Source organism: Petaurus breviceps, unplaced genomic scaffold, assembly GCF_028583685.1.
Source record: "Petaurus breviceps papuanus isolate PSGF00001 unplaced genomic scaffold, PetGlider_PUasm1.0 90775, whole genome shotgun sequence".
NCBI classification, from domain to species: domain Eukaryota; kingdom Metazoa; phylum Chordata; class Mammalia; order Diprotodontia; family Petauridae; genus Petaurus; species Petaurus breviceps.
Window position 1 is genome coordinate 10,178,176 of NW_027187342.1, and position 27,049 is coordinate 10,205,224.

Here is a 27,049-nt window from a genome sequence, read left to right on the forward strand (position 1 = left end):
CAGTTTAATGAAGATGTTCAGATCTTATAGGTTTACCTGAGCTTCTAACAGCAGTTTTGGTATAACCTTGAATGAAAGAGTGAGTTTCATTAATAAAAATTAACTTTTCCAATATTCAGTGCTATAGTCTTTGACAAATGTGTTTCTGCATAGCAGTGGTTATCAACTTTTTTTTTAAGTGTTTTTCCAACTTCAGGGAGACTAACTATATACTGCATTGTAGAGTAATAGCCATTCTAGCTGCCTGATCTCTCTGAAGGTTTTTGCTTGTTTTCAAAGTATCGACTGCACTGTTTTGAAGTACCAATTTGTTAATTCTTGGTGGTATTTTAAATGTTCAACTACTTTCCTTTACTTTTTAGTTTGACTGATCCCATTTTGTTGAGGGCTTGCATGATGCTTGGAACATGACTTCCTCATACCAACAATTGGTATATTTGCAGTTGTCATTGATGTATGCTCTTTAAGAGCTATAGTTTTATCTCCTTGGAATAATAGCCATATGCGAAATCACTGAATTTTAAAAAATACTACAGAAAAGAGTAATGAAATGTATATATGGCATAAAATCTATCACTTAGTTGACAGAACTGGACAGAAACCACTTCAGTCCAATTTCATATGGTCAATGATCATGTATTCTGAATTAGCCTAGTAGCAGTAGAAGTACAACATGCATAACCATTGCTTTCACAAAACAAAACCATATGAAAATTATTGTACCAAATAAGTCTCACATCACTGTACATTTATGTATATGTGCACATGTGTATATACTGACACATATATTTGTAGTTGGTCCATAAGCATTTGTTAATTGCTAATTATGGGCCAGGCACTATACTAAGGACTGGAAATAAAAAAAAAAAAAAGCAAAAACACTGTCCCTACCCTCAAGGAGCTCACATTTTTAATGGGAAAAATATTCAGGTCACTGTGTACATAAAATATATATACAGTGTAAATGGGAGGTAATTTTAGAGGGAGAGCCCTAGTTGGGGTGGGGATAGTAGATTAAGAAAAACTGCTTGCAGAAGGTGAGATTTGAGCTGAATCTTGAAGAAAGCTGGGAGGCAGTAGTAAGGAGGGAGAGCATTCCATGCTTGGGGGACAACCAATACAAAGTCCTGGAGTCTGAAGATGGAGTGATATATGTAAGCAGTAGCAAGAAGGCTACTATTTCATGGATTGTAGTATATTTTGAAGGGAGTAAAGTGGAACACTGGAAATGGAGGAAGGGACCATTTTATGAAGAACTTAAACAAACAGATTTTACATTTGATCCTAGAGGTAGTAGAGAGCCATTAGCTTTTATTGAGTGCTATGTGTGTGTATGTGTGTGTGACACATGATCAGACCTGCCCTTTAGGAAAATAACTTATGCAGCTGAGTGGAGGATGGACTAGACTGGGGAGAGACTCGAGGCATGGAGACCAACCAGAATGGTGATGAGGACCCACGCTTGTTCCCCTTCCTCCATGTATTCTATGGTCCAACCCTACTGGATTACTTGTGGTTCCTTAGACTTGACATTCTTATCTACCATCTCCATATCCTTGCAGTGGCTACCCTCTGTGCTAAGAATTCTCTCTCCCCTCACCCCTCTTTTAAAATCCCTGACTGCCTTCAAGAATGAGTTCAGTTACCACCTTCTTTGCAGAATGCCTTTTCTCATTCTCTTAGCGATTAGTGCCTTCCTCTTTAAGACTATCCTCCATCTGTGCCATATGTACCTTATACACATCTATTTATTTACTTTGTCTCCTCCATTAGAAGGTAAACTACTTGAGGACAGAGGCTGTTTTTGATTCTTTTAAAAATTTTCTCTAGATCTTAGTATGATGTTTTTAAAAACCACAGAAATGAATTTTTGCTGATTGACTTGAAATAACAAGATTTTCCAGCTTGTTTCAAACCTTTGTTCTTCCAAAGGTGTTAGATTGACTGCTGCAAGTCTCTGAGTAGGTATGGATTTTTAGAATGTAATGATATGGAAATGGGATAATTGGATTTACAAGTCTACATTGTAGAAACAGTATTATCTTTTGATAAGTGTAGAGCAAAACATCATTTTATCATATTTTTCCCACATGGTACAGGGAGCATTATTATCAATCTGACCAATGCTCGCTCGCTCTCTCTCTCTCTCTCTCTCTCTCTCTCTCTCTCTCTCTCTCTCTCTTTCTCTCTCACCATTAATTGGGGAAGAATTTTAACAGACCATTCAAATGAGGTATTGGTGGTATGATAACATTCTCTACTTTCTTTCAAGCATTTATTAACTATAAGTAATATGCTTCAAAATGAATATATATTTAGTATAAGGAATAGAATCATCTCAGTTTAAGTAGAAGTTCCACAGTTTTCTAAAATACTACTTTGTTTCAATGAAGAGGAAAAAAGAGAAAAATAAAGGACATCTGACGGGAGGGACACATTTCAAAACTTATGCAATTCTTCATTCTCTTCCTTATTTGCTTCAGTCTGAGGAAGAGATAGCCCTTCTGGCTGAGGCCAGCTTCATTTGTGCTCTTGATTGCACCCGTTTCCACTCCTCCCTCTTACAGCTGTCCCAGAAATTTGCTTCTTCAGTTGTTTCTTTTCATCTTCAGTCTGTAATGATTCACTAATTCCTTCCCTGTAGTTTACAGAAATTCCCAGGTCTTGGCCATCCTAATCCCTGCCCTCTACCTCAAAAGCTCCTTCATTTTGACCTGACATCCAGTAAAGATGTCTTTATTTATATCCACACTCTTCTTTATAACCCAAACTTGAAAAGAATTTATCAGCATTTAGTACTCCATTTCTTCATCTTTGAACCCTTTACAGTCAGCAGCCTACCATTTGACTCACTGAAATTGCTTCCTCCAAGATAACTGGAGTCCCCCTCAACTTCTGAGTTAGCCCAGTTTGGGACTTTAGGGAGCAGATATACTGTCTCACATTCTGGTGCTTGCTATTAGGTTAGCTGTGGATAGTAATGGATGGTGGGCCAGCATTGAGGGACAGGAAGGACCTGGACTTCTGCCTTATACTAGTATGTACCCATTGGCCAGTCACTTAACCTCCCAGTGCTCCCAAGCCACTTTTTAAGACTAAATTTCAGAAAAGATACCAAATTGCATTGATCTCATTTGGAAGGTCATCATGCTGATGAAATCACAGGAAAAAATTCACAAATATAATAAGGAATGTATCTGTTGATCCAATTTGTCAAATACTCAAGTGGCAGGTCTCTAGTTCAGAACTGCTGCCTGCTTTTTAGGGCTAGCTTGGTTTTATACTCAAGGGGGCAGAAGGAGATGGAACTTTTAACCTAAAGTAAACAGACTCCAAGCACCTTTTTAGTATTCCAGATCATTAATAAGCCAGATACAAATGACCTTTGTGTCCTTTCTTCATTCTGTGGGAGAAGGGACCTAGTATGACTGCTAAAATATATCTGCTGATAAATCTGGTACCTTTTTCTCGGTCCTCATTCTACTTTACGACCTCTCTGCTTTTGACATTTCATTATCACCCTCTTCGCAGGTGTACTCTCTTTCCTTGCTTCTATGACATTGTTCTCTTGGTTATCTCTTTTCCTAAATTATCATCCATCCCTCATCACTCCAAATTGTCTTATATCTTAACTCTCTTCTATCTCTACATTATGTCTTCATGGACCCTTTAACTGCTACTACATGCTTCCTTTGAATCCATTTTATATTGGATACAAAGTGTGTATATGTATATGTATTATATGTGTACATTAATGTAGATGTATTTATACATACACGTAACATATACAAATAGTGTGTTTACTTGTGTGTAGGCATGCTGTGCCCTTCCCCCACCAATAAGCTTTTTTGAGACAAGATACTGTCATTCTTTTTTTTTTTTTTCAAGCAATTGGGGTTAAGTAACTTGCTCAAGGTTACACGGCCAGTTATTTTTGTGTGGGTGCCAAGTATCTGAGGCCGGAACCGATCCCAGGTCTCCCAACTCTGGGGCTGGTGCTCTTACCCACTGCGCCACCTGGCCGCCCCGAGACTGTCATTCTTATCTTTATATTCCTGGTCTCTAACAAAATGGTGGCACATACATAATAGGCACTAAATACATGCTCATTCATTGATGCATGATCAACTCCTATAGTTGAACCTATAGGTTCACCTGCCTTTTCTAAGCAGATAATTCCCAAATTTGTGTAACTAGTTCTGTATAACCAACTAACTACCTTCTAGACTTATCTGTTTACATGTGTATTTAGGTGGTTTTTCAAACTTAACAGTCAAAAACCGAGCTCATCTTTCCTCCTAAATGTATGTTAGCCAGGTTCACAACTTCACTGTATTCTTATCTCTTTTTGTTCTTTTGATCCTGGCCCCTAGTGTTTTCTTCTAGGAAATTTTCTCCTTAATCATTTTTTCTCATTTTCATTCTCTTATTTCTAGCTGCCTGATGGACATGTCTATTTGGATGACCATTTGATATCTCAAACCAGAGGTATCTAAAACATAACTAATTTTCACCCCTCCTAAATTTACCCTTCCTCCACACTTTTTCTTTCTGTCTTCTCCAGTCAACCACCTTGGAGTCATCTTTGATTATTCCCTTTACCTTGCCTTCCATAACTAACCAAATGCTGTCTTATGGACTCTACCACTTGAACATCTCTTATCTGTCTCCTTCTGGCCTCCTCCTTGGTACTTCATCCCTAGGCTACTGTAATATAGGCTTTTAATTGTTCTTGCTACTTCTGACTAATATTTCTAAGAAATGGTCTGACTATGGCACTTAACTGATAAGAACTTCAATAGATCCTTTTTATCTCTAGGATAAAATACAAATTCTAAAGCTTGGCATTAAAGGCTTCCACAATCTGATTTTCATGTTCCTTTTTAGATTTATTTTATATTACTCCCCTTCATATACTTGATGTTTCTGGAAAACTGACCTGATTTGATTGATCTTTAATATGTCATGACTTTGACTTTGCCTGGAGTTTTCCATGCCTATTAATCCTTAGCTTCCTTCAAATCCCTTCCTACCTTCTACACAAAGCCATTTCTGATCCTTGCAGTTGGTAAGCTTCTCTACTTTTTTAGTTTACCTTGTATTCATTCATCTATGTACATGTGCTGCACCTGCCCCCAAAGTAGAGTGTCAGCTTATTGAGATCATGGACATTTTGTTTTTGAATTTCCAGTGCCTAGCTTATAGTGCCTTATACATAATAGACACTTAAATTTTTTTTCACTTGTTTTAAGAATTAAATTGAAGAAAAAAACTATCTGTTGAAAAAGTTTTTTCTTATTTTTAGGTCTTAAAATGCATTTTTAGCTTTTAATGAATATTTAGATAATATCTTTGTGTTTCTTTATAGGCACCTAGGATCACAACTTTGTGAATTAGAAAAACTGATAGATAAAATGATGATTGCAGAATTTTCTACTTATTCTCATAGTGATTTAAATAGACCACTGGAAGATGACTGTCAAATTTTAGAAGAGGTATGTATTTTGAATTATAGAAGAGAAATAAAGTCTTTGTTCATTAACAGTTCCCTTGCTTTTAACACATTTCTTCCAAATTAAATCAAGCATAAATTTTTTTGTCTCTGCTCAGTCCTTTTTACTGTATCAAAATTCCTAAGCTAGTAAATTATAATCACAGTTTTGTTACTGACAAGCTGTGTGACCTCAGGCAAGCCACTTAACCTTCCTAATTGAATTTCTTCATATGTAAAATTGGGGAAATTATGTTAGCTATATTTATAGGTTCTTTTTTGACCAGACCTGTAATTTCCTTGGTGTAAAAGCTAAGAGTTTTTTGGAGAGGCTAAGTGACTTTTTTATAGGAAACATAGCTAGTGTAGGTCAGGGGTGGCATTTGAACCCAGGTGGTCCTTATGTTGAAATCCCTCCTCTCTTTAGTGTATCATGTTGCCTCTAATAATCTTTATAGATTATGAGGGTCAGATAATTTTGTGTATTTGACAATGCTTTGAAAAAGAAAAAATACTTCATAAATAAAAGGAATTATCTAGTTGTCATGTTATTTCATTACTAATAAAAATTCTTTTCGTATATACTTAGGCATACTCATAAACAGCTCATTTAAGAATGATAGTACTTAGAATATAGTCATATAGTGCTTTACAGTTATTAAGATCTTTATATTCCTTATTTGATTTGGTTCTTAGTATAAGGTATGACTCCTGCAACTTCCACTGTTTGGAATATCAGTAAGAACCAGGAAAAAAGCTACCAAGGGAAAAAAAAAAGAAGACCTCTTACCAGCCATACTAGATGTCTCAGAATTCATCCATTAATCAAAAGAGAGCCCTTTAGTCCTTCACCCAAAGTCTTTACTCTTCTTTAAGACGGTAATAAGTTTAGTTATTGGGTTTCTCAGCCTATTACAAAGTAGAAATAGTAAATTACAAGAGGCACATAATACTCAGATAGCCATAAAATGTAATGGTAAAGCAAGAAAGAGAAAAAGCAGAAAGTATGAGATTCTGTGGCCAGTTAGAAGATGAGTATTTAGCCCTGTATACTTCACTAACCCTTGAGGGTGATACTGAATTTATATCCATAATTGCTATTCCATTAAATTATGTTCTGTATTTTTTTTTTTTTGCTTTTTGGAGGGTAATTGGGGTCAAGTGACTTGCCCAAGGTCACATGGCTAGTTTTTGTGTTAAGTGTCTGAGGCCAAATTTGAACTTAGGTCCTCCAGACTCCAGGGCTAGTGCTCTATTCACTGCGCCACCTAGCCACCCCTCTGTATTCTTTAAGTAAGGAATGTATAAACGTTTATATAATGTCTATGGCATACCAAGTACTGTGTAAGCACTTTACAAATATTATCTCATTTGATCCTCACAAAACCCTGAAAAGTAAGTGCTGTTATTATTCACATTTTACAGTTGAAGAAACTGAGGCAAATAGAAGTTAAGTGACTTGCCCAGGGTCAAACAGCTGCTAAGTGTCTTGAGGCCAGATTTGAACCCTAGGCTCAATGCTGTACCCTCTCTAGAGAAATTTTTAGAATACTGTGTTTTAGTTAGATTTTCTTCCAAAATCATTAATGTTTTAAAAGTGCTATATTTATCTATTCATTCATTCATTTATTTATTTATTTTCCGTGCTTCATTTATTTGGGAAAATCTCTTATGTGGAATACCTTCTTTGATACTGTCAAGCAAATGAGGTACTTTTATGTATGGAACGAAAAATGTTGCATAAATATTTAAAATGTGATATATGGTAAGAAAGATAAGGACATATCTAGTGGATTGGCATATTCAGATCAGGGCAGCAAAGAAAGACCAAGGCTGTTCCATGGGATTTGTGATTTCTATTGTATTTTAGAGCCATTCTTAAAAACAGCCAGACTTTGCTTTATCATACTAGCCTCATTTGAACCATTTTGGTGCACTAGGACTCAACTACATTAAGGTATTCATTCAAAAAATAGAAGACAGAATTGCTAAGAGTTGTTTTCTTTTTTCACTGACAAGAAGGGAATACCATTTGCTGGCTAGGAATCTGGTCTCCAGGTAGTCAAAGCCATGCTATTGAGTATTGCTACTCTTAAATGAGGTTGGTTGTTTTATTAGGTATTTTGAAATGTGAATTATTAACATTTTCCTTGTTTTAATAGGAACGACTAGTATCCCTTATATTTGGACTTTTAAAACAAAGAAAACTCAATTTTTTAGAAATTTATGGTGAAGAAATGATTATCACAGCAAAGAATATCATTAAACAGGTAATAACATGTTTCTTTGAGAGATATTTTTTATGTTTGAAATGAACTGAGTATGGATTAGATGACTGAATGTGTGAGTTCACTTGTTATTCCTGTTCTTTATTTTGTTTCAAGTCTAACTCTCCAAAACTGAGTTTACTGCCTTTGAAATGTAAAATATATTACTGAAAAACTAACTCACTATCAGTAAATTGAACATATAAATGTAATATTTAAAGGGAGCAAAATTTCATAGTTATTCTCACACTTGAAATTTTCTGAAACATCTTCACTTAAAAAAATTTTCCCAAATTCTTATCAATGTGTGAACACATTTTTTTTCCAGATTATAGCCCGTAATTTGAGGATTGCAAAATTTTCAAACCGATTCTAATAATTGTAACAGTGGCATAGTGCAGAGCTTGTATCATAATAAGTAAAATATGGTAGAATATCTTCAGTACTGAGCATCTAAAACTTCCACTCTTCAGATAAATTCTCAAATGAAGTACCTCATTTACTGCCAGTAAGGGTATTATGACAGAATTGTTTAGCCTAAGTTTTGTAGCTATATTTTAACTCTTATGATTACCTTGTGTTTCCTTGAATTATTTCATGGCTTTTAATACTTTGATAAAACTGTTATGTAAACTTGGTTTTAAAAAATTTTTAGCAGTCTTAATCCGTTTTAGTTTAAATAATTTTAATAACTCTTTGATGGTTGTTCAGAAGAATATACTTGCATATGCCAGTGAAAGAAATACTTGTGCAATACAGTAAAAATGAGTTATATAATTCCATAGGAACAAATAAGCAAATATCTTTTTCTCTTAAATTTTTCAGTGTGTGATTAATACAGTCTCACAGATAGAAGAAATAGACACAGAAGTTGTTGTGAAGTAAGTATAAATGTATATTTGGGGGTGGGATGGAGATGTTGAATACCTTTAGTGCAAGCGATAAAACTATATTCCCTAGACAGTTAAAGTAACGTTTGTGTAATTATCAGAACACTAACAAAATCTCTAAAGGCTAGCTTTTCAGATCTACCACATAGTTATGGAATCATACCTTTTTATTATATGCCATTGAATAGTATGGAGATGACCCTGAGTTATTGAATACTTGTTCCCATCACCTGTTTTATTTTTCCATATTTTCATTCAGTTTTATCCTGATTTAGAAAAGAATAGTAATAATCCTTTCCATTCCAACTGATATCACTTTTTTCAAGTCCTACATTATCTCTTACCAGGGCTTTTGTAATAACCACTTAAGTGGTCTTTCTGTCTCTACAGTCCATTTGCCACACTGCTGCTCAAGGCCTCTTCCTAACATACTACTTCTGGTCATGTCACTTTCCTACTCAGAAATCTTCATCGGCTCCCATTGACTGCCAAATAAAATTCATGGGCTTTTTCATATGGTTTCAGCTTATCCTTTCAGTCTTACCTAATACAATTTCTCTTTTTGTGATCTACTTCCTAGCCAAACAGGACAATGCCCATTCTCATACTGTCCCTCCTGCCTCTCAGCCTTTGATTCCATAACCTCTAATCTGAAAAGGGTTTTTCTCCATTTCTTGAAGTTTGATCAGGTTCTAAATCAAATGTCAGCTTTTTCATGAACACTTTTCTTATATCCTCCATTCCAAATGAAAACGATCTCTTCCAACTGAAATCCTTAGAGCACGTTGCCAGGACCTCTTCTTAGCCCCTGTGTTGTCCTTTGTATTTTAGTTATTGTTATACATGTTTTGAGAACAAAGTCTGTCATATCTGTCTTTCTATCTGCCTCAGAGCCTTTGTCTTCCAGCAAGCCTTTCTTCATCATTTCTTCTTCCCTGAATCTCTAATGCCACTGTATTTAATCTCTTTCCCTTGTTTAGTTATGAACTTTTAAAAGTACTGTGTACTTAAGTGTTATACTTTAATCATTTTTTGCTTATTTGTGTGTGTGTTTTACCCCTGCCTATTAGATTTTAAAGTTATTTAGAGAAGGGAAACCTTTTATTTTGTCTTTGTGGCCACAATTTTTTATGCAAAAAATGAGTATTTACATATTTATTGGATTTAATTGAATGAATTCTCAAACTACAGAGGTACTCATTTAAATTTAGCCAAAAGGTCTTAGGGTGTTATTAGTCTTTTGTGCTGTTATTGAGGCCTTTCAATAATGTCTGACTCTGACACCCCCCCCCCCCACTTTGGGATTTTATTGGAAAAGATACTGGAGAAATTTGCCATGTCCTTCTCCAGTTCATTTTACAAATGAGGAACTGAAGCAAATAGGGTGAAAGGACTTACCCAGGGTCACACAGTTAGAACATGTTTGATGCTGTATTTGAACTCACAAAGATGAGTCTTTCTGATTTCAAGCCCAGGGCTCTATCCACTGTGCCAACCAGCTACTCCATTAGAGTAAATAAGTAATCCTAATTTTATGAAGTACCTTGTTTCCTGAAATAGTTTTGAGTTCTATAATTTTATTTTCTTTTATCTTTTCACAAATATTTGGCTTCAGCTATATTAGGAAAAATTCTTTATTGTTAACAGTAGAAATTAAGTTATTACTTTTTGAAAGATTATTCATTTTGTTGAGAAAAGATGATATATACTTTTATTTTTTGTTCTGGAATACTTTTTTACATTTGACCATAATTTATGTATTTCCTTATAAAAACTGGAGTACTTAGGGTTTAATCAGTGACCATGAAACTTATTTACATGGAAATACTACACAGGAGACTTTTTTTTTTGTTTTTTGGGTTTTTTTTTTTGCCTTTTGGAGGGCAGTTGAGGCTAAGTAACTTGCCCAAGGTTACACGGCTAGTTTTTTTGTGTGGGTGTTAAGTGTCTGAGGCTGGAACCGAACTTGGGTTCTCCTGATTCCGGGGCTGGGGCTTTACTCGTTGCGCCACCTAGCTACCCCCCCCCCCAGAAGACTTTCATATGTAGATATAGTTGACTCATCACTAGACATATTCAAAAAGGAGAGCCTAGAGGACCATCATTTAGGGCCAAACTTCCAATTTCAGTGAATCTAGTCACTTAATGATATATTAATAAAAATGTATTTTGCTCTTCTGTAGCATACTATTTTTGAGACAGCATGAAATTTTTCAATTTAGTGGGTGGAGCAGTATATATACCCCAGGTCTGGAGTCAGGAAGATCTGAGTTCAGATTTGGCGTTAGATACTTCCTAGCTGTGTGACCCTAAGCGAGTTACTGAACCTTCATTTACCCTCCTTATCTATAAAATGAGGATCATAATAGTACCTACCTCTTAGGGTTGTTGTTAGGATCAAATAAGATAATTTTTGTAAAGCCCTTAGCATAGTGCCTGGCACATAATGACACTATATAAATATTAGTTATAATTATCATCATCATCATTATTCTTATTAATTTGCTGATTAATTATTATTAATCTCAAGAAGAAATTGAACTAGGTGTAAAGGAAATATGGGGTGTGGGGTGGCACTGTAGTCTATATGTATTTACCAATGAATGCTGTGCTTTCTTATGGTCTTTTTTATGAGACAACATACTTAAAACCAGGGAAGCATGCAGCAATGGAAAAGAACTATAGACTAATCCAATATATAAAGTGCTTTGCAAACCTTAAAACAATTTATGCATTAACTAGCTGTTATTATTATTAACAAACTGAAAAATTTCAATAAAATTCTAGCAAAATACTTTAACAGTATATCTAAAACTTACTCATAATGACCAAATTGTATTTATACCAGAGATGCAAGGATGGTTCAACATTAAGAAAGTAATGAACATAATTATACTAAAAACAAAAAGATCCAAACCATGTAACTATATTAGTAGAAGACAGAAGAAAGTAGAGATAGAAGAAAGCAGGAGAAGCTTTCTGACAAAGTACAACAGTCATTTATACATATGAAGCATATACCAAGAAGGGGCTTTTTAAATATGATTCAAAAGTATATCTCTAATACCAAAAGCTAGCATTGTTTGCTACTCTCTTGTTACACTCTAGAAACTTTTATGAAAAATTTAAGACTAAACCAAGGATGCCCTTTTTCCTTATTGTTATTTGAAATGCTAGTTATACTAAATAAGACAAGAAAAAGAAATTCAAGACATTAATAAAAGAGGAGAGAAAATTATTCCTATTTAAAGAAGACATAAGTTTTCTTAAACCTAAGATAGTCATCAAAGAAATTAATTGACATGATTAATAGCTTTAGGGAATTAGCAGTATATAGAATAAGTCTTTCACTTCAGTAATAACAAAATCCAGTAGGAAATAGTAGAAAAGGAAATCTTATTCAAAATAAGTACAAAATGCATAAATCATTTGGGAGTCAGTCTACCAAGGCACACTCAGTATTCATAGAAATGTAATTATAAAACACTTTTAAGAAACAAAGAATGACATGTGATTGGAGTAGTATTTATTGCTAATGATCAGGTTATATCAGTATGATTAAAAAATGACAATACTACCTAACTTATTTTACATATTTAGTGCTATATAAAAATATCAAAAGAATACTTTATCCTACTAGACAAAATAATTTATAGGAAGGAACAAAATGTCCAGAATCTCAAAAGGGGAATCATGAAAAAAAGTAAAAATGAAGGGAAAATATTACATATACAGACCTAAAATTATAGTATTGTACCAGTTTAAAAAATAGAAAAGTAGATTGGTATAACAGAATAGATGAGAAAGAAACAGAAATGGTTTAACTCTCAGTAATCCAGTGTTTGACAAACCTGAAAACATAAATGACTATTTCACAAGAACTAGGAAAACTAAAAAGAAGCTTGGCCAAATTCAGGTTTATATCAACATCTTATAAGCTCATAATGATATGCAGCTTGGAAAGAGCATTTATTTAGTGCTTATTGTATGCCAATTCCTGGGACTAAAAATAGAAAAAATGAGATAGTCTCAGTTCTCATGGAGATTTCTAATTGGGGAATAGAATACTTAAAGGAAGTTCACTTCAGGGAAGATGCAAAGTCCCATAAATCAGCAGGTCATATGACAGTGCCTGTGGGTCTGGAATGTACAGCCCAAATGTAAAATATAACTTTAGTATAGTAGAGCAGGCAGATTGAAAGAAATTTATGGGCCTCTATGTTACGAGAAAGTTGTTAACTCTCAATTCATCAAAGCTATGTGAGGGGCCATTTTATGCTTCTTGTCTGTCCAGATAGGGTCTGGATGAAGCAGGGTCAAGGGATTAGCAAAGGGAAAGCAAGGTTTTTCTTTTTTTGAACCAACAGTTCTTTTTTATTGGATGCCCTTGATGAAATCTGTGTGGCAGATCTGCATGGCCCCTTAGGGGGTCATGTATAAGACCAAGAGTCATTCCCCAGTGGATAGTAAAAGGATATTAACAAAATTCTCAAAAGAAAGGTTGTAAAATTTTAACTATGTGAAAGATTGCTCCAAATCTTTAATAATAAATGAAAATCACAACTCTGAAGTTTCATCAGCAAGTTGTCAAAAGAAACAACTGATTGGGAAGAATTCTGGGAAGATAGATACGGTAAGACATTGTTGGTGGAGCTTTGAATCAGCCTAACCACTCTGGAAATTGCATACTTTGTAATTATGCTTAAAAAGTGAGTGAATTCCATACATTTTGACCCAGAGATGCCACTGTTAGGCCCAAACAAATAAAGAGATTGAAAGGTTCCATATACTTCAAAATATTCCTAACAGCACTAATTGTGGTACCAAAGAACTAGAGAAAAAGTAGATGCCCATTGATTAGAAAATGGTTAAACATTGTGGTACATAAATGTACCACAGTTTGTTTTAGCCATTTCCTAAGAATGATGACTTGAAAGATTCAGAAAAGCTTTTCCCACATATATGAATGAATGAAATGAGCAGAATTAGGAGAACAACATATCTAATGACAATAACAATGTAAATAGAAAACAAAAAACTAATGGAACTGAATTCATGTAATTATAATGGCCAAACCTGATGCTAAAGAAGATATGAAAAAATAATGCATTTCTTTATGGGTATGAAGAATTACATATACTATCAGGCTGGATCTGTATGATTTATTTTGCTATACTGTTTCCTCCTCTTTATTCTTTTTTTGTTATAAGAGGTGGCTTGTTGGATGGTTGAGGGAGGGACATATTTAGAAATGAAGGTGAGGTATAAACAAAAAATTAAAAAAAGTTTTTAAATTAAAGGAAAGGATACTATTTCCTAAATTGTTTGTGTTTTTGCAGACTTGCAGATCAGATGAGATTGATGAATTTTCCTCAGTGGTTTGATCTCTTAAAGGATATTTTCTCTAAGTTTACAGTCTTCCTCCAGAGGGTTAAGGTAAGGCTTAATTATCAGTATATTCTGAAAACATTTACATATTAGTTCTTCAGATACTTAATATACCATTGAATCAAACTTGTCTACTAAATCCTGAATTATGGTGTGGTGGTGACTTTAGGTTATTGAAGACTAAGCCAACACCAGTTCTCAAGGTTCTGACATAAACCTGCATTTGTTATTTGAGGACCATCTTAGCCATGTCTAGGGAGACTTATTGCTAAGACTGATCACGAGGTGATTTGTTTTTGTTTTTTAACCACAGTAACTCGTGAAAACTATCTCTGGAGGGTGGAAGGGTGGCGATCTACATCAGTGGAGGGAATACCTACACTGCAGATACTAATTTTGTGAAAGATTGAAATATGGAATAAAGTATAATTTTTAACTTCCATAAATGTTTTATGGAGACCTAAATATTTCTCTCTCTCTCTCTCACACACACACACACACACACACACACACACATACACATGTCAATACATACAAGTTATTTTTTATAGCATTTTTCATGTTAAATTGTTTTAAGATTTGCATATGCTAAAGTGAATAATTATTTAAGAAGAATAGCCAACATTTATATGGTATTTTAAGGTGTATGAAGTGCTTTACAAACATTGTGTTATTTATTAATGGTATTATTAGCCATTTTACATGTCAGTAAGATGAGGTTGAGTGAGTTTAAAGGATTATCTCTGCTGTTCATAAGCAGAGGCACTGGGTTTGGAATGAGGAAGGCTCTCCTGACTTCCAGCCTCAGGTTTTCTTCATATATGGTGGTGCTTTATAACATTGATTCCCAGCCCTGATTTTCTAATACTCCATGGTTTTTGCAGATGTCTCAAAGGCGGTATTTTGTGATGATGAAATGTTGTAGCAGACAGGCAAGGTGGCATGCATTTGTAATCCAGCGAATAGGGAAGACTTGGATTCATGACTTACACAAGTTCAGGATGGTCGGGTGTCCATAGTGAGTTTGGCCCCTCAGAGCAGAGACCCATCTGATCGCCTAAGGAGAGGTGAACTGTCCTGGAGGAAGGAAAACAGAGCAGGTTAAAAGGTGTGGTACTGATCAATATTCAGTGGGTCAGGCCCACTGCTTGCTATGCCTCCAGCCCGGATGAAATAGGGAGACAGACAGACATATAGGACAGAGAAAACTTCTCTGACAGTAAACAAAGAATCTTTGAGGTGGGATTTAAAATGAGCCAAGAAAATTACACCTTAAACACTCTGATTGGTTGAATTGTTAATAGATAGAAGTGAGTTTATTAATTGGCTAGTGGTGTTGGTAAAACCCTACTCTTCTCATTATAGCTGAGATGTACATGACATGTATATATACATGGGTGAGGAGAGACTAGAAGGAAATCTAAGGAAGGATTATTTGTATAAGTAGAGACAATAGTAATTTGAATAGGTGGTGGGGAAAAATAATGACAGATTATCAGCAAATACTCAGATTTTGGAGTTAGTCATTGAGATAGAGTTGGACAAAGAGAAAACCTTATGCGGTGGAGGTAAACATCTTTGGAAGGGTGCAGTCAGTTACAGTAAGTAAATGTAGTGCTTGCAGGCATTGGTCTAAGTACTTTTTTGAGGGCATAAGATTGTGAGAGCAGTGAGCAAATACCAACCTCTACATTAGTGATCCCTAAAGATATCAGCGTAACATGTAAAAAATTTGCCATCTATTATAGTTCTGAAATCAAGAAGCTATTCATTGTCTACCAGAGAAGGATGAAAAGTTCGTTCAACTCCATGACTGAAAAATCAAGAAAAATACTCAATTTTGTTCAGTTTGCTCTATATAAAAAGATAAGGAATTATGAAATTCATTTTATTTCTAAACAATGTATCTTGTTTTGATATAACAATCAAACCAGCCCCTCAGCACATTCTCCCCCCACTCTCCTACTCCCCCACCCAAAAGTAATTTCAACTAATAGTATTTTTCCTTCTGTTTTTGTAGTTTATAGATTAATAGAAAGAAAGATATGTACAATATTTTGGCCATAACTATTTGATACCAACATTGTCCAGTGTATTTAACTTGAGTTTTGTTGCCTTTTATTGTTTTCATTTATAATTTTAGTTATTGTGTATATTGTTATATTATAGCTATGCTTTCTTCATTCTGTATAATCACTCTTAGAAAAATTTCCATGAAACTATTTGCTATCATCCCATTTCTCTCCCCTTCACTAAAACTGAAAAAAGCAATCTAGACCTGATGCCTCTTTTTTGTTTTTTTAACCAATTCCACTCTAACTCCTTGAACTCTGGCTTCAACCTCTAGTACTCTACTGAAATTGCTCCCTCAAAGGTGTTTAGTTATCTTATAATGATTTGTTCACACGACCTTTTCTTGTCATCTTCATCTTCTTTGCAATGTTTGTTTAACACCCCTTCTTCCTAGATACTTCTCTCTTGGATTCCGTGCTGCTATCCACTATTGATTCTTTCTTTTTAGTCATCTTTACTGACTTTGCTGGTGGCAACTAAAATTCATCATGTCTACAATAGAATTTAGTGTCTTTTCTTCAAAACAGAATCCTCTGATTTCCTTATTTCTATTAATAATACTAGTAACCATCCAGTCACCAAGCTCAAAACTTCGGTATTATCTTAAATTCTGTTTTCTCCATATTTAATCAGTTACAAAGTCCTGTGAATTTTACCTCTACAATCTCTCTCATGTCTTTTCCTTCTCTGTATCCATTGCCATTAATTGTAATTCAGGTCTGTCTTACTACTTTGCAAGATGACTGCAATAGCTTCCTAGCTGTTTAGTTCCCCTCTCAGTGTCTGCCCACTGCAGTATATCCTTCACGACTCTGCCAGGTTTATCTATGTCTCCACTAGAGACCTTTTCAGAGCTATGTCTTTCTGTTGTGGATGCCCTGTGCCTGTAGTTTGGTAGATCTTTACAAGCTAAAGGGGTTTGGGTGTGATTTTGAGCATCTCTTTTCTGAGGACCATTCAGTATAAGCAAGGAGAGGGTTCCACCAGAAAGCTGGACACGAAGTGATGAATTTTTTGGCCACAGCAGCTCATGAAATGTAGAGAAATCTGTATTAGTGAAGGAAATCCCCACACTAGTGAAATCCTAGCGCTTATAAAATATCCCCATGTGCTTTACTCTCATTGTATCACTCGTGCTCAAAATACTTCAGTGGCTTCTCATTGCCCATCAAATAAAGGCCAAGATGCTCTTTATCAGAGCTTCAGAAGCCCTGGAGAAGCTGTAGTCCTGGCTTTCAAGATGCCTGTCATCATCCCTCTCTGTATACTGTAGTCTGATCAAGGTGAATTCCTGCTTAGGAGCGTTCTTGTTCCTGTACTTAACACTAGTCTTGAAATAGCCTTTCCTAGTTCTTATACTAAAAGAAATATAATTTCTGAGCTTTTTTCATAATACCTGTACCACTCCTATAGTCTCTTATCCTGTTTTACACTTTACTTACATAGTAATTGTGTATTTGTGTAAGCTTAGTAATCCTTCTGCTGAACTATAAGGTCCATGAAGGCAGAGATTATGGCTTAATGATTTTTATATAAGCTTCCTCCACCCTGAACTAGTGTACTGCTTTGTGCTTTGTAGATACTTTTAAAATTCTGGTTTAATGAATGAATCAATTAGAAATAGTTAAAGTCTGAAAAATTATCACAAATGACTGATTCCTCCCTACAAAAAAATTCCAGGAAAAGGTTTTAGAGTAGCTCCAAACAGTCTGCACATAAAAATATAGACAAAATTGATGTTCTTCCTGCCGTACATCAAAACTTAAGTAACTTATTATAATTACTGGAAAAGCAGTAGTACTTTAAGGGTTATTATTTCTATTTCTACTGAATAGTTCTTTTCGAAAGATGAATATCTTCATTGTATTGTAAAATTGAAGTGGCAAATGTAAAAAATTAGTTTCCTGTATCTTTTTAAAAAGCATTTTATGTTTTATTCTAGGCAACATTAAATATTGTTCGAAGTGTTGTCCTCTCAGTCCTTGACAGAAATCAGAGGACTAGGGAACTGGAAGAAACTTCAGAACAGAAGCATGCTGCAAAAGACAGTTCATTAGATACAGAGGTGGCATATTTAACCCATGAAGGCATGTTTATAAGTGATGCATTTAGTGAGGGTGAGCTACCACCTGGAGTAACTGACACTACCTCTCAAAGAAATGCATCTCCGAGCAGTGAGCCCTGCAGCAGTGATTCGGTATCCGAACCAGAATGTACTACTGATTCTTCTTCCAGTAAAGAGCAGATGTCTTCTCTTACACCAGGAGGTGTAGAGCTTATGTAAGTATACTGGCTATTGCATACATATTTTGGCAAATTATTGACAGTTGTTTCATTTAGATATATTATTTATTGTGTTGCTAGAAACATATAAAATTTGAAACTTGAAATAAATTTTGTGTTATAAAGCTAATCAGCTTAAAAGAATGCACACAATTCTTTAAAAGGGGGGAAAAAGATTTGAAACCTATAAGTTTTTGTACTATTTAAAAAATATAACTTTAAGGGGCGGCTGTGTGGTGTAGTGAATAGAGCTCCAGCCCTGCAGTCGGGAGGACCTGAGTTCAAATTTGACCTCAGACACTTAACACAAAGACTAGCTGTGTGACCTTGGGCAAGTCACTTAACCCCAATTGCCCTCCCCCAAAAAAGGGCAAAAAATTATATAACTTTAAAATGTTTATTGATCAGGGTCAAAATCCAAGTGGATCTGTGCTTTACTCTTAAATAAAAGGAAAGTAATGGTACCAAATTATTGCCACTTATATAGTAATTAGAATGTTGTCTAGTTGCCTATCATGAGTGGGATTGCCATCAAAAATCTCTACATTCTATTTTAAGTGTATTAATACCAGAAGAGACAGGAGCTTACTTCTTTTTCACTACATCTCTTCCAAAATGATTTCTTTTAGGCAGCCAGTATTATAGTTTGAGTGTTTTAAACAGTAGAAAACTAATTTTCCAGTGTTGAAATATTATTATCATTCTCACCCTCATATTTGTAGAAGGTCCAAACAAGAAGATACATTCAAAATCACTTAGTTCAACAAGTTGTATCAATTCATTTAAAAAATCTTGTTTTATTCTGTGCTATCTTTAAGAAAATTAGGTAAATGATATGGTTTACAATTTAAGTGTGGAATTCATTGTTTTAGTACTTTTAATGGTATTATAAAATACTAAATGTATCAAAGCATGTAGAAAATGGAATGCTGAAAAATGAATATAAAATGTGCAAAGGGAGGCTTCCTCTTGATTGAAGGAAAATTTTCCTAACAACTGTCCTCAAACAAATAAAGCAAATTTAAACCTTTCTTCACATGTGAATCCTTCAAACATGTAGAACAGTCTCATTTCCCCCTAAGTTTTCATTTCTCCAGGTTAAAACAGCCTGAATTCTGTCACATGACCCTTGTGTTGTTAGGAATTCCCTCCCCACCCTGTTGCCTTAGTCTGATTACATTGTAGCTTCTCAGCATCCTTAACAGATTGTTCTTAATTAACAAGCATTTATTGAACACACACTACATTCAAGACACTTAACAGAACATATTTAGAATATGTCAGACCCATAACTTCCCTCATTTGTTAATGAAGTATGTTATCTATGATGAATCCTAACCTAAGATCTTATTGGCTTTAAAAAAAATTTTATGCTTTTTAAAAAATTAAATGTTTTTTTCAAATGGAGATCACCATTTCTCCCTCCCACACTCTTCATACCTCTCCTCATAGAGAAAGCAAGAAAGATGAGACCACTGTTACGAACATGTATGGTCATGCGAAACAAGTTGCTCCATTGGCCATAGCCAAAAAAAAGTTATGCTTCTGTTTGCGCTCTTGAGTTATCAGGAGATGAGTAGCATGTTTCATCATGAGTACTCTGGAATGGTCATTTTGATGATCAGAGGTACTAAGTATTTCAAAGTTGATAGTTTTTTCAATATTATTTTTATTGTATAAATTATTCTCCTGGTTTTGCTCACTGTATTCTACATTAGTTCATTCAAGTCTCTCCAGATTTTCTGAAACCATCACCTTCATCATCTTGCTCAGTACAATAGTATTCCATCACTTTAATGTCCTTTTTAGACATTTCCCAGTCAAAGAGAACCTCCTCAGTATCTGGTTCTTTGTCACCACAAAAAAACCTTGCTATACTTTTATACATATGGGTCGTTTTCTTCTTTCTTTGATCTCCTTGAGGTAGTGATTTAGTAGTGATGTAACTGAGTCAGAGGTTTTTCACAGTTTAATAGCTTTGGGCATAGTTCTGAATTGCTTTCCAAAATGTTTGAACAAGTTTATAGCTCCCAGTAGCTCCCCATAGACCCTCCAGTACTTGTCATTTTCCGTTTTTGTCAACTTTGTCAATCTGTGAATACAAATTGTATTAATTTGCGTTTTTCTAATTGTTAGTGATTTGGAACATTTTTTTTCCATATGGCTATTGATACCTTGAATTTATTTTTCTAAAACATGCCTGTTCATTTCCTTTGATCATTGATGAATGACTCTTAATGTTATAAATTTGAATCAGTTCCATATATATGTATATACACACATATCACATACATAGACATTATACGTGTATATTTATATGTATATGTATACATGTGTGTACACACAGAGTAAATGAGATCTTATCAGAGAAACTTGCTGCAGATAACTTTTTTCTAATTTTCTGCTTCCCTTCTAATTTTACTGTATTGGTTTTGTTTGTGCAAAATATTTTAAATTTTATTTAATCAAAATTTTCCATTTTACCTTCTGTGACTTTATTTTGTGTTTGGTCTTCAATTTTTCCTTTATCCATAAATCTGATGGTCAATTTCTTCTTTGTTCAATTTGTGTCTGATCTAACCCTTTATATTTAAGTCATATATCATTTTGGAGCCTCTCTTGGTTTATCGTAGGAGATGTTGGTCTATACCTAGAATTTACCAGACTCTTTATAACTTTGGGTTTATCAAACATTGGGTCGCTATGCTCATTTGCTTCTGTATCTTGTATACTTAATCTGTTCCACTGATCAACTTCATTTCTTTTTTTTTTTGAGGGGGGAAGGCAGGGCAGTTGGGGCCAAGTGACCTACCCAAGATAAAGAGCCAGCAAATGTTAAGTGTCTGAAGCTGGATCCAAACTCAGGTCTTCCTGACTCCAGGGCCGGTGCTCTATTCACTGCGCCATGTAGCTACCCCTCAACTCCATTTCTTAATCCATACCAGATAGCTTACAGCTTGGTAGTGTAGTTTAAAATCTGGTACTACTAGGCCCCTCTTCCTTTATACTTTTTTTCTGATTAATTTCCCTTGACCTTTTGTTCTTCCAAATGAATTTCATATATTTTTTTCGTTAGGCAATGTTGTCATTTTTGTCATATTGACTCAGTTTACCCATAAACAATTACTTTCTCCAGTTATTTAGAGCTATTTGTTGTAAAGTGTTGTTTGTAGTTGTACTCATATAGTTCTATGTGCTCCTTGGCAGTTGGGCTTCCAAGTGTTTTATATTTTCCATGATTATTTTTCAAATGGAATTTCTTGTTTCATCTCTTCCTGCTGGAATTTTCTTTAGCTTTTTTGGTTGCCATCTCATACAGCCTATTTGTATTGAGTTTGCAGTTCTCTAAACTTCCCTCTTCTTCCCTCCACCATGTATTTTATACACAAACTATTATCTGGCCACGCTTCTATCATCCTGTAGTCATGTAGATGAGTCATTGAACCCAAATGTAGAACTTTATAGATTTATTCTTGTTATATTTTTTCTTACTTGATTTGGGCCATCATTCTAGCCTGCTGAGTTCTTTTTGGAATCTGTGTTATCCAGCATTTTAGTTTCATTTATCCAATATTCTGTCCTTTGCATATTTTATAAGTATTCTATCAGTGTCTTCATTCAAGCCATTGATAAACATGTTGAACTTGTCCAAAGACAGGTATCTGGGTCATAGCACTAGAATCCCTCCTAGATTTTCATCAATCTATTAGTCAGTACTTATAAGGTCTAATCATAGTCAGGTGAATTTTGAATTGGTTGAACACCCAAATGGCATTTTTCCAACTTCTCCACATCATGCAAAACTTTGTCAAATGCCTTGCTGAAATTCAGTCTATATTTAAATTATTTCCCTGATATTTCAGTGTAATAACAGTCAAAAAAAATTATTCTTACATGAATGGTTCCTGATGAATCCATGCTAGTTTATAAAAATGGACTCTTTTCTTTCCAAATAACGCAGAAAACATCCCTTTAATAATATATCCTAAAATGTTGCCAAGAATCAAGGTCAAGCTTATCAGGTCATAATGTGAAGAATTTACTTTTTTTCCTCTCATTTTAAAATTAGGGCCTTCATCTATTTCCAGTTTGGGGTTTTCCTCACATTCTTCTCTTAGTTTTATTTCTGACTGTGTGGCCACTTCTTAGTCTCCTTTGCTACATCATCCTCTATGTTCCACTCCCTATGTTTGGCTTTACTTCAAGTAGAACTCTTTCCTGGGCATTTTTTTCTTAGTACATCCTCTCTTTTGGTGATCTTTATCAGGCCCAGTAGACTCAGCTATTGCCTGCATAGAGATGATTCCCCAATCCCTATATCTAGCTGCAGTTTTTCTTTTGAACTCTAGTCCCACAGTATCAGCTGCCTATTAACAACTCCAACTCAATGCCTTAAAGGCATCTCAAACTCAACATGCCTAAAACAAAACTCCTCCCCCACCCTTACCCCTCATCCCTAGAATCCTTGCTAACTTACTTCTTTCTGTAACAGATGCATTTCATCTTTCCAGTCACTCAGATTTGTGTGTTTTGACTCCCCTCTCCCATTGCCCATCCATCCAATTGGCTGCAAAACGTTGACTCCAAAGTCTTGTCACTTCCATCACCACTCACATCCTCTACCTTGTCTCCATTCAAATGGTCACCTATTTTGGGTGGCCAGTTCTCTTTCACTAGGACTACTGCAGCAATCCTCCTAATTGGTCTTTGTGTCTCCATTTTCTCCCCTTTTCAATCTTACAAATTTATATTTCTAAAGCAAAGGTCTTACTATGTCATTCTCTTGCCCAAGGAGCTCTATTCCTGCCTCTAGGATAAAATGTAAATTCCTCTATTTGGCATTTAAAATTCTTGGGGCGGCTAGGTGACACAGTGAATAGAGCATCAGCCCTGGAGTCAGGAGGACTTGAGTTCAAATCTGGATTCAGACATTTAATACTTACTAGTTGTGTGACCTTGGGTAAGTCACTTAACCCCAATTGTCCTGCCTTTCCCCCTCCAAAAAGTAAAAAAAAAAAAAACCCTTCTTAATCTGCCTGCAATGTACCTCACCGGATCTCTTTCACACTCCTTTCCCTTTTTTGGGGGAATAAAAGGTTAAATTGAGATTGTATTTTGTTGTTTCAATTCCAAAATCCATAGTAGAAATTATCCATAAAAGTCATACAAAACATGATATATAAGAACTTCTCCAACTCCATATTGCCTATGGAATAAAATATATTCTCTATAACACTCACTTTTCTTTTCTGTAAATAGCCTCCCTTAGTCTGCCCCTCTTAACCCCTTTTTCCTCCTATTTCCCTATTAGGTAAGTTACCTTTTTATACCCAACTGAGTATGTGTGTGTGTGTGTATATATATATATTCTTTGAACCAGCCAGTTCTGATGAGAGTGTGATTCAGACACTGAAACCTTCCCTCACCTGTTTTCCCTTACACTGTAAAAGTTCTTCCTTGTATACCTCTTTTATGTGAGAAAATTTTCCCCATTTTTCCTCTCCCTTCCCCTTTTTCACAGTGCATCCCTCTTTCTCACCCCTTCATTTTTTGGAGATTATTCCAGTATAATTCACCGACATCCATGCCCTCTGTCTATGTAAACTCCTTTTAGCTGCCCAAGTAATGATAAATTTCTTAGGATTTGCATATTTCACCTTCCCATATAGGAATGTAAACAGCTTAACTTTATTGAGACCCTTATGATTACTCTTTTTTGTTTTTCCTGAGTCTTGTGCTTAAATGTTAAATTTTCAGTTCAGCTTTGGTCTTTTTTCTAAGTATACATTATGTGCATCCCTGTCTCACCCTTAGAATGTGAGCCCCTTTGGGGGCAGCTAGGTGACTCACTAATGCTAGGTTTGGAGTCTGGAGACCCAGGTTTGAATATTGCTTCAGACACTTCTTAACTTTATATCCCTGGACAAGTCACTTAACCTCTCTCAGCCTCAGTTTTATAATCTGTAAAATGGAGATAATAAGAGTACCTACCTCAGAGAGTTGTTGTTGAAGTTTAAATGAGAAACATGTAAAGTTCTTTGCAAATCTTATTTTTTTTTTGTAAAAGACTGACTGTATTTCCCTCCCTCCTATCCTACCTCCCACTTATTCTATTCTCTACTTTGATCCCGTCCCTTTTCAAAAGTGGGTGCTTCCAACTTCCCTCCCCCCCAGCTTGCCCTCCCTTCCATCAACCCCTCTCTCATCCCCTTCCCCCCCTACTCTCCTGAAGGGTGAGACACCCTATTTAGTGTGTATTTCACTCCCTCCTCAAGCCAAATTCAATGGGATTAAGGTTGACCCATTCCCTTTTGCCTTCCTATTCTTCCCCTCCATTGTAACCATTTTCCCTTGCCTCTTCTGTATGAGATAGTTTACCCCATTCTGTCTCTCCCCATCTCCTTTCATTATATCCCTCTCACCTCTTAATTTCACCTTTTAAGTATCATCCCTTCCTGTTAAATTGGTCCTGTGCCCTCTATCTATGTATACCTGTAAACATATATATGCACATTCATATATGTATTTATATGCCCATATACCCTCATATATAGACATATATATATATATATATTTTCTATTCCCTTCAACTACTGAGAAAAGTTTCATAAGTTACAATTATTGTTTTTCCATGTAGGAATGTTAATAGTTCAACTTTGATAAGTTCCTTATGATTTCTTTTCCCTGTTCACCTTCTCATGCTTCTCTTGCTTTTTGTATCTGAATGTCAAATTTTCTATTCAACTCTGGTTTTTTCAACAAGAATGCTTGAAAGTCCTCTATTCCACTGAATGACCATATTTTCCCCTGAAACATGATACTCAGTTTTGCTGGGTAGGTGACTCTTGGTTTTAATCCCAGCTCCTTTGACCTCCGGAATATCATATTCCAGGCCCTTCGATCCTTCAGTGTAGAAGCTGCCAGATCCTGGATTATCCTCATTGTGTTTCCACAATATTCAGATTGTTTCTTCCTGGCTGCTTGTAATATTCTCTCCTTAATCTGGGAATTCCGGAACCTGGCTATAATATTCCTAGGAGTTTTCTTTTTGGGATCTTTTTCAGAAGGTGATCTGTGGATTCTTTCAACCTCTATTTTGCCCTCTGGTTCTAAAAACATCAGGGCAGTTTTCTTTGAGAACTTCCTGGAGGATGATTTCTAGGTTCTTATTTTGGTCATGGCTTTCAGGTAGTCCAATAATTTGTAAATTATCTCTCCTGGATCTATTTTCCAGGTCAGTGGTTTTTCCCATGAGATATTTCACATTGCCTTCTATTCTTTCATTTGTTTGGATCTGTTTAACAGCATCTTTATTTCTCATAGTCATTAACTTCCATTTGCTCCAATCTAATTCTGAAGCAATGATTCTCTTCATTGAGCTTTTGAGATTCTTTTTCCATCTGGCAAATTCAACTTTTTAAGGCATTCTTCTCCTCATTGCCTTTTTGAGCCTCCTTTGCCATTTGAGTCAGTCTGTTTTTTAAGGTGTGATTTTCCTCAGTCAGGCTGTTGACTCTCCTAATAATTTTCTTGCAATGTTCTCATTTCTCTTCCCAATTTTTCGTCCACTTCTCTTATCTGCTTGTTAAGGTCCTCTATGGCCTGTAACCAGCTTGTATTCTCCTTTGAAGCTTTTGATGCAGGAGTTCTGACTTCACTGTCTTCCTCCTGTTCCATGCTTTGCTCCTTTTTGTCCCCAAAAGAGGAGGAGTGTAATGTTGGAATCTTCTGTCTGCTTTGTTTCCTTTGCCTGCTCATTTTGCCACTCAATTACTTGACTTTTGGGCTTTTTGCCACAGTAGGACTCTGCCAGCAGACAGGGGAGCTTTTGTCCCAAACGCTGGGGTTTTCCCAGCTGCTGGAGGTATTAGATGGGTGCCCTCTCTGAGGTCTCCACACGCTCTGGCAAGCTGGACACACACCCCAGGACCTCCACCTTTTACTGCAATCCAGATCCAAGCAGATTAAAGCAAGAGCAATTACCCCTCAGACTGGTGCTTGGTCCCCCTACACTCTGTAGGCCAGGAGCTGAAGCTGCCACATGGCGCGGGCTGGCAGTGCTAGCGTCTCAGCAGCTTTTCACCCTGGGGGTAAAAGCCATGCACTTCCACTTTCTGGTCCCAAAGTCCAGACTGCACTGACCTCTCACTTTGTCCTTCGCAACTATGTGTCGATAAATCTGGAAATGGCCACAGCTGCTGCTGATCTGGAGTCCCTCTGGCCAGCGGCTGGTCAGGGGCTAAAGCCTTGGTATGGGGCTGGGCTGGGCTCCCAGAGTGCTGTGCTGGATTCCTGCCGGCATGCCGTGCTGTCCTCAGCGGGAGGTTAGCTTCTCTGTGTCATTTTGTGGGTTCTGCAGCTCCAAAGTTTGTTTAGAGTCCTCTTTTTACATGGATTGGGGAGGGTGGAAGCCAGAGCCGCGGGAAGGTCGTGCTTCTACTCCCTCTTTGCAAATCTTAAATTGTTTTTATAAATGTTAGCATATTATAATTATTGTTATTATTACTATTGGAGGCAGGAATGCTTTGTTTTTGTCTTTAAGACCACTGCCTTAAACATTGTATGGTGCTTAATAAATGCTGGTTGAATTCTTCCCTTTGTCACATTTTTCTGTCATTTCATTAAACGCTGACACAGCTTTAGATTTCATCTCTTTA

At 35.8% G+C, this 27,049-nt stretch overlaps 1 protein-coding gene across 1 annotated transcript in view; it reads left to right on the top strand.

Moving 5' to 3' along the window:
- Positions 1 to 27,049, top strand: part of VPS54 (VPS54 subunit of GARP complex) — a 78,599-nt gene that overhangs the window by 31,342 nt on the left and 20,208 nt on the right. The window contains exons 8-12 of the mRNA XM_069068982.1: positions 5,369 to 5,495; positions 7,654 to 7,761; positions 8,584 to 8,639; positions 13,988 to 14,084; positions 18,052 to 18,389. Coding sequence (XP_068925083.1) covers positions 5,369 to 5,495; positions 7,654 to 7,761; positions 8,584 to 8,639; positions 13,988 to 14,084; positions 18,052 to 18,389 — 726 coding nt within the window. The remainder of the gene's footprint in view (positions 1 to 5,368; positions 5,496 to 7,653; positions 7,762 to 8,583; positions 8,640 to 13,987; positions 14,085 to 18,051; positions 18,390 to 27,049) is intronic.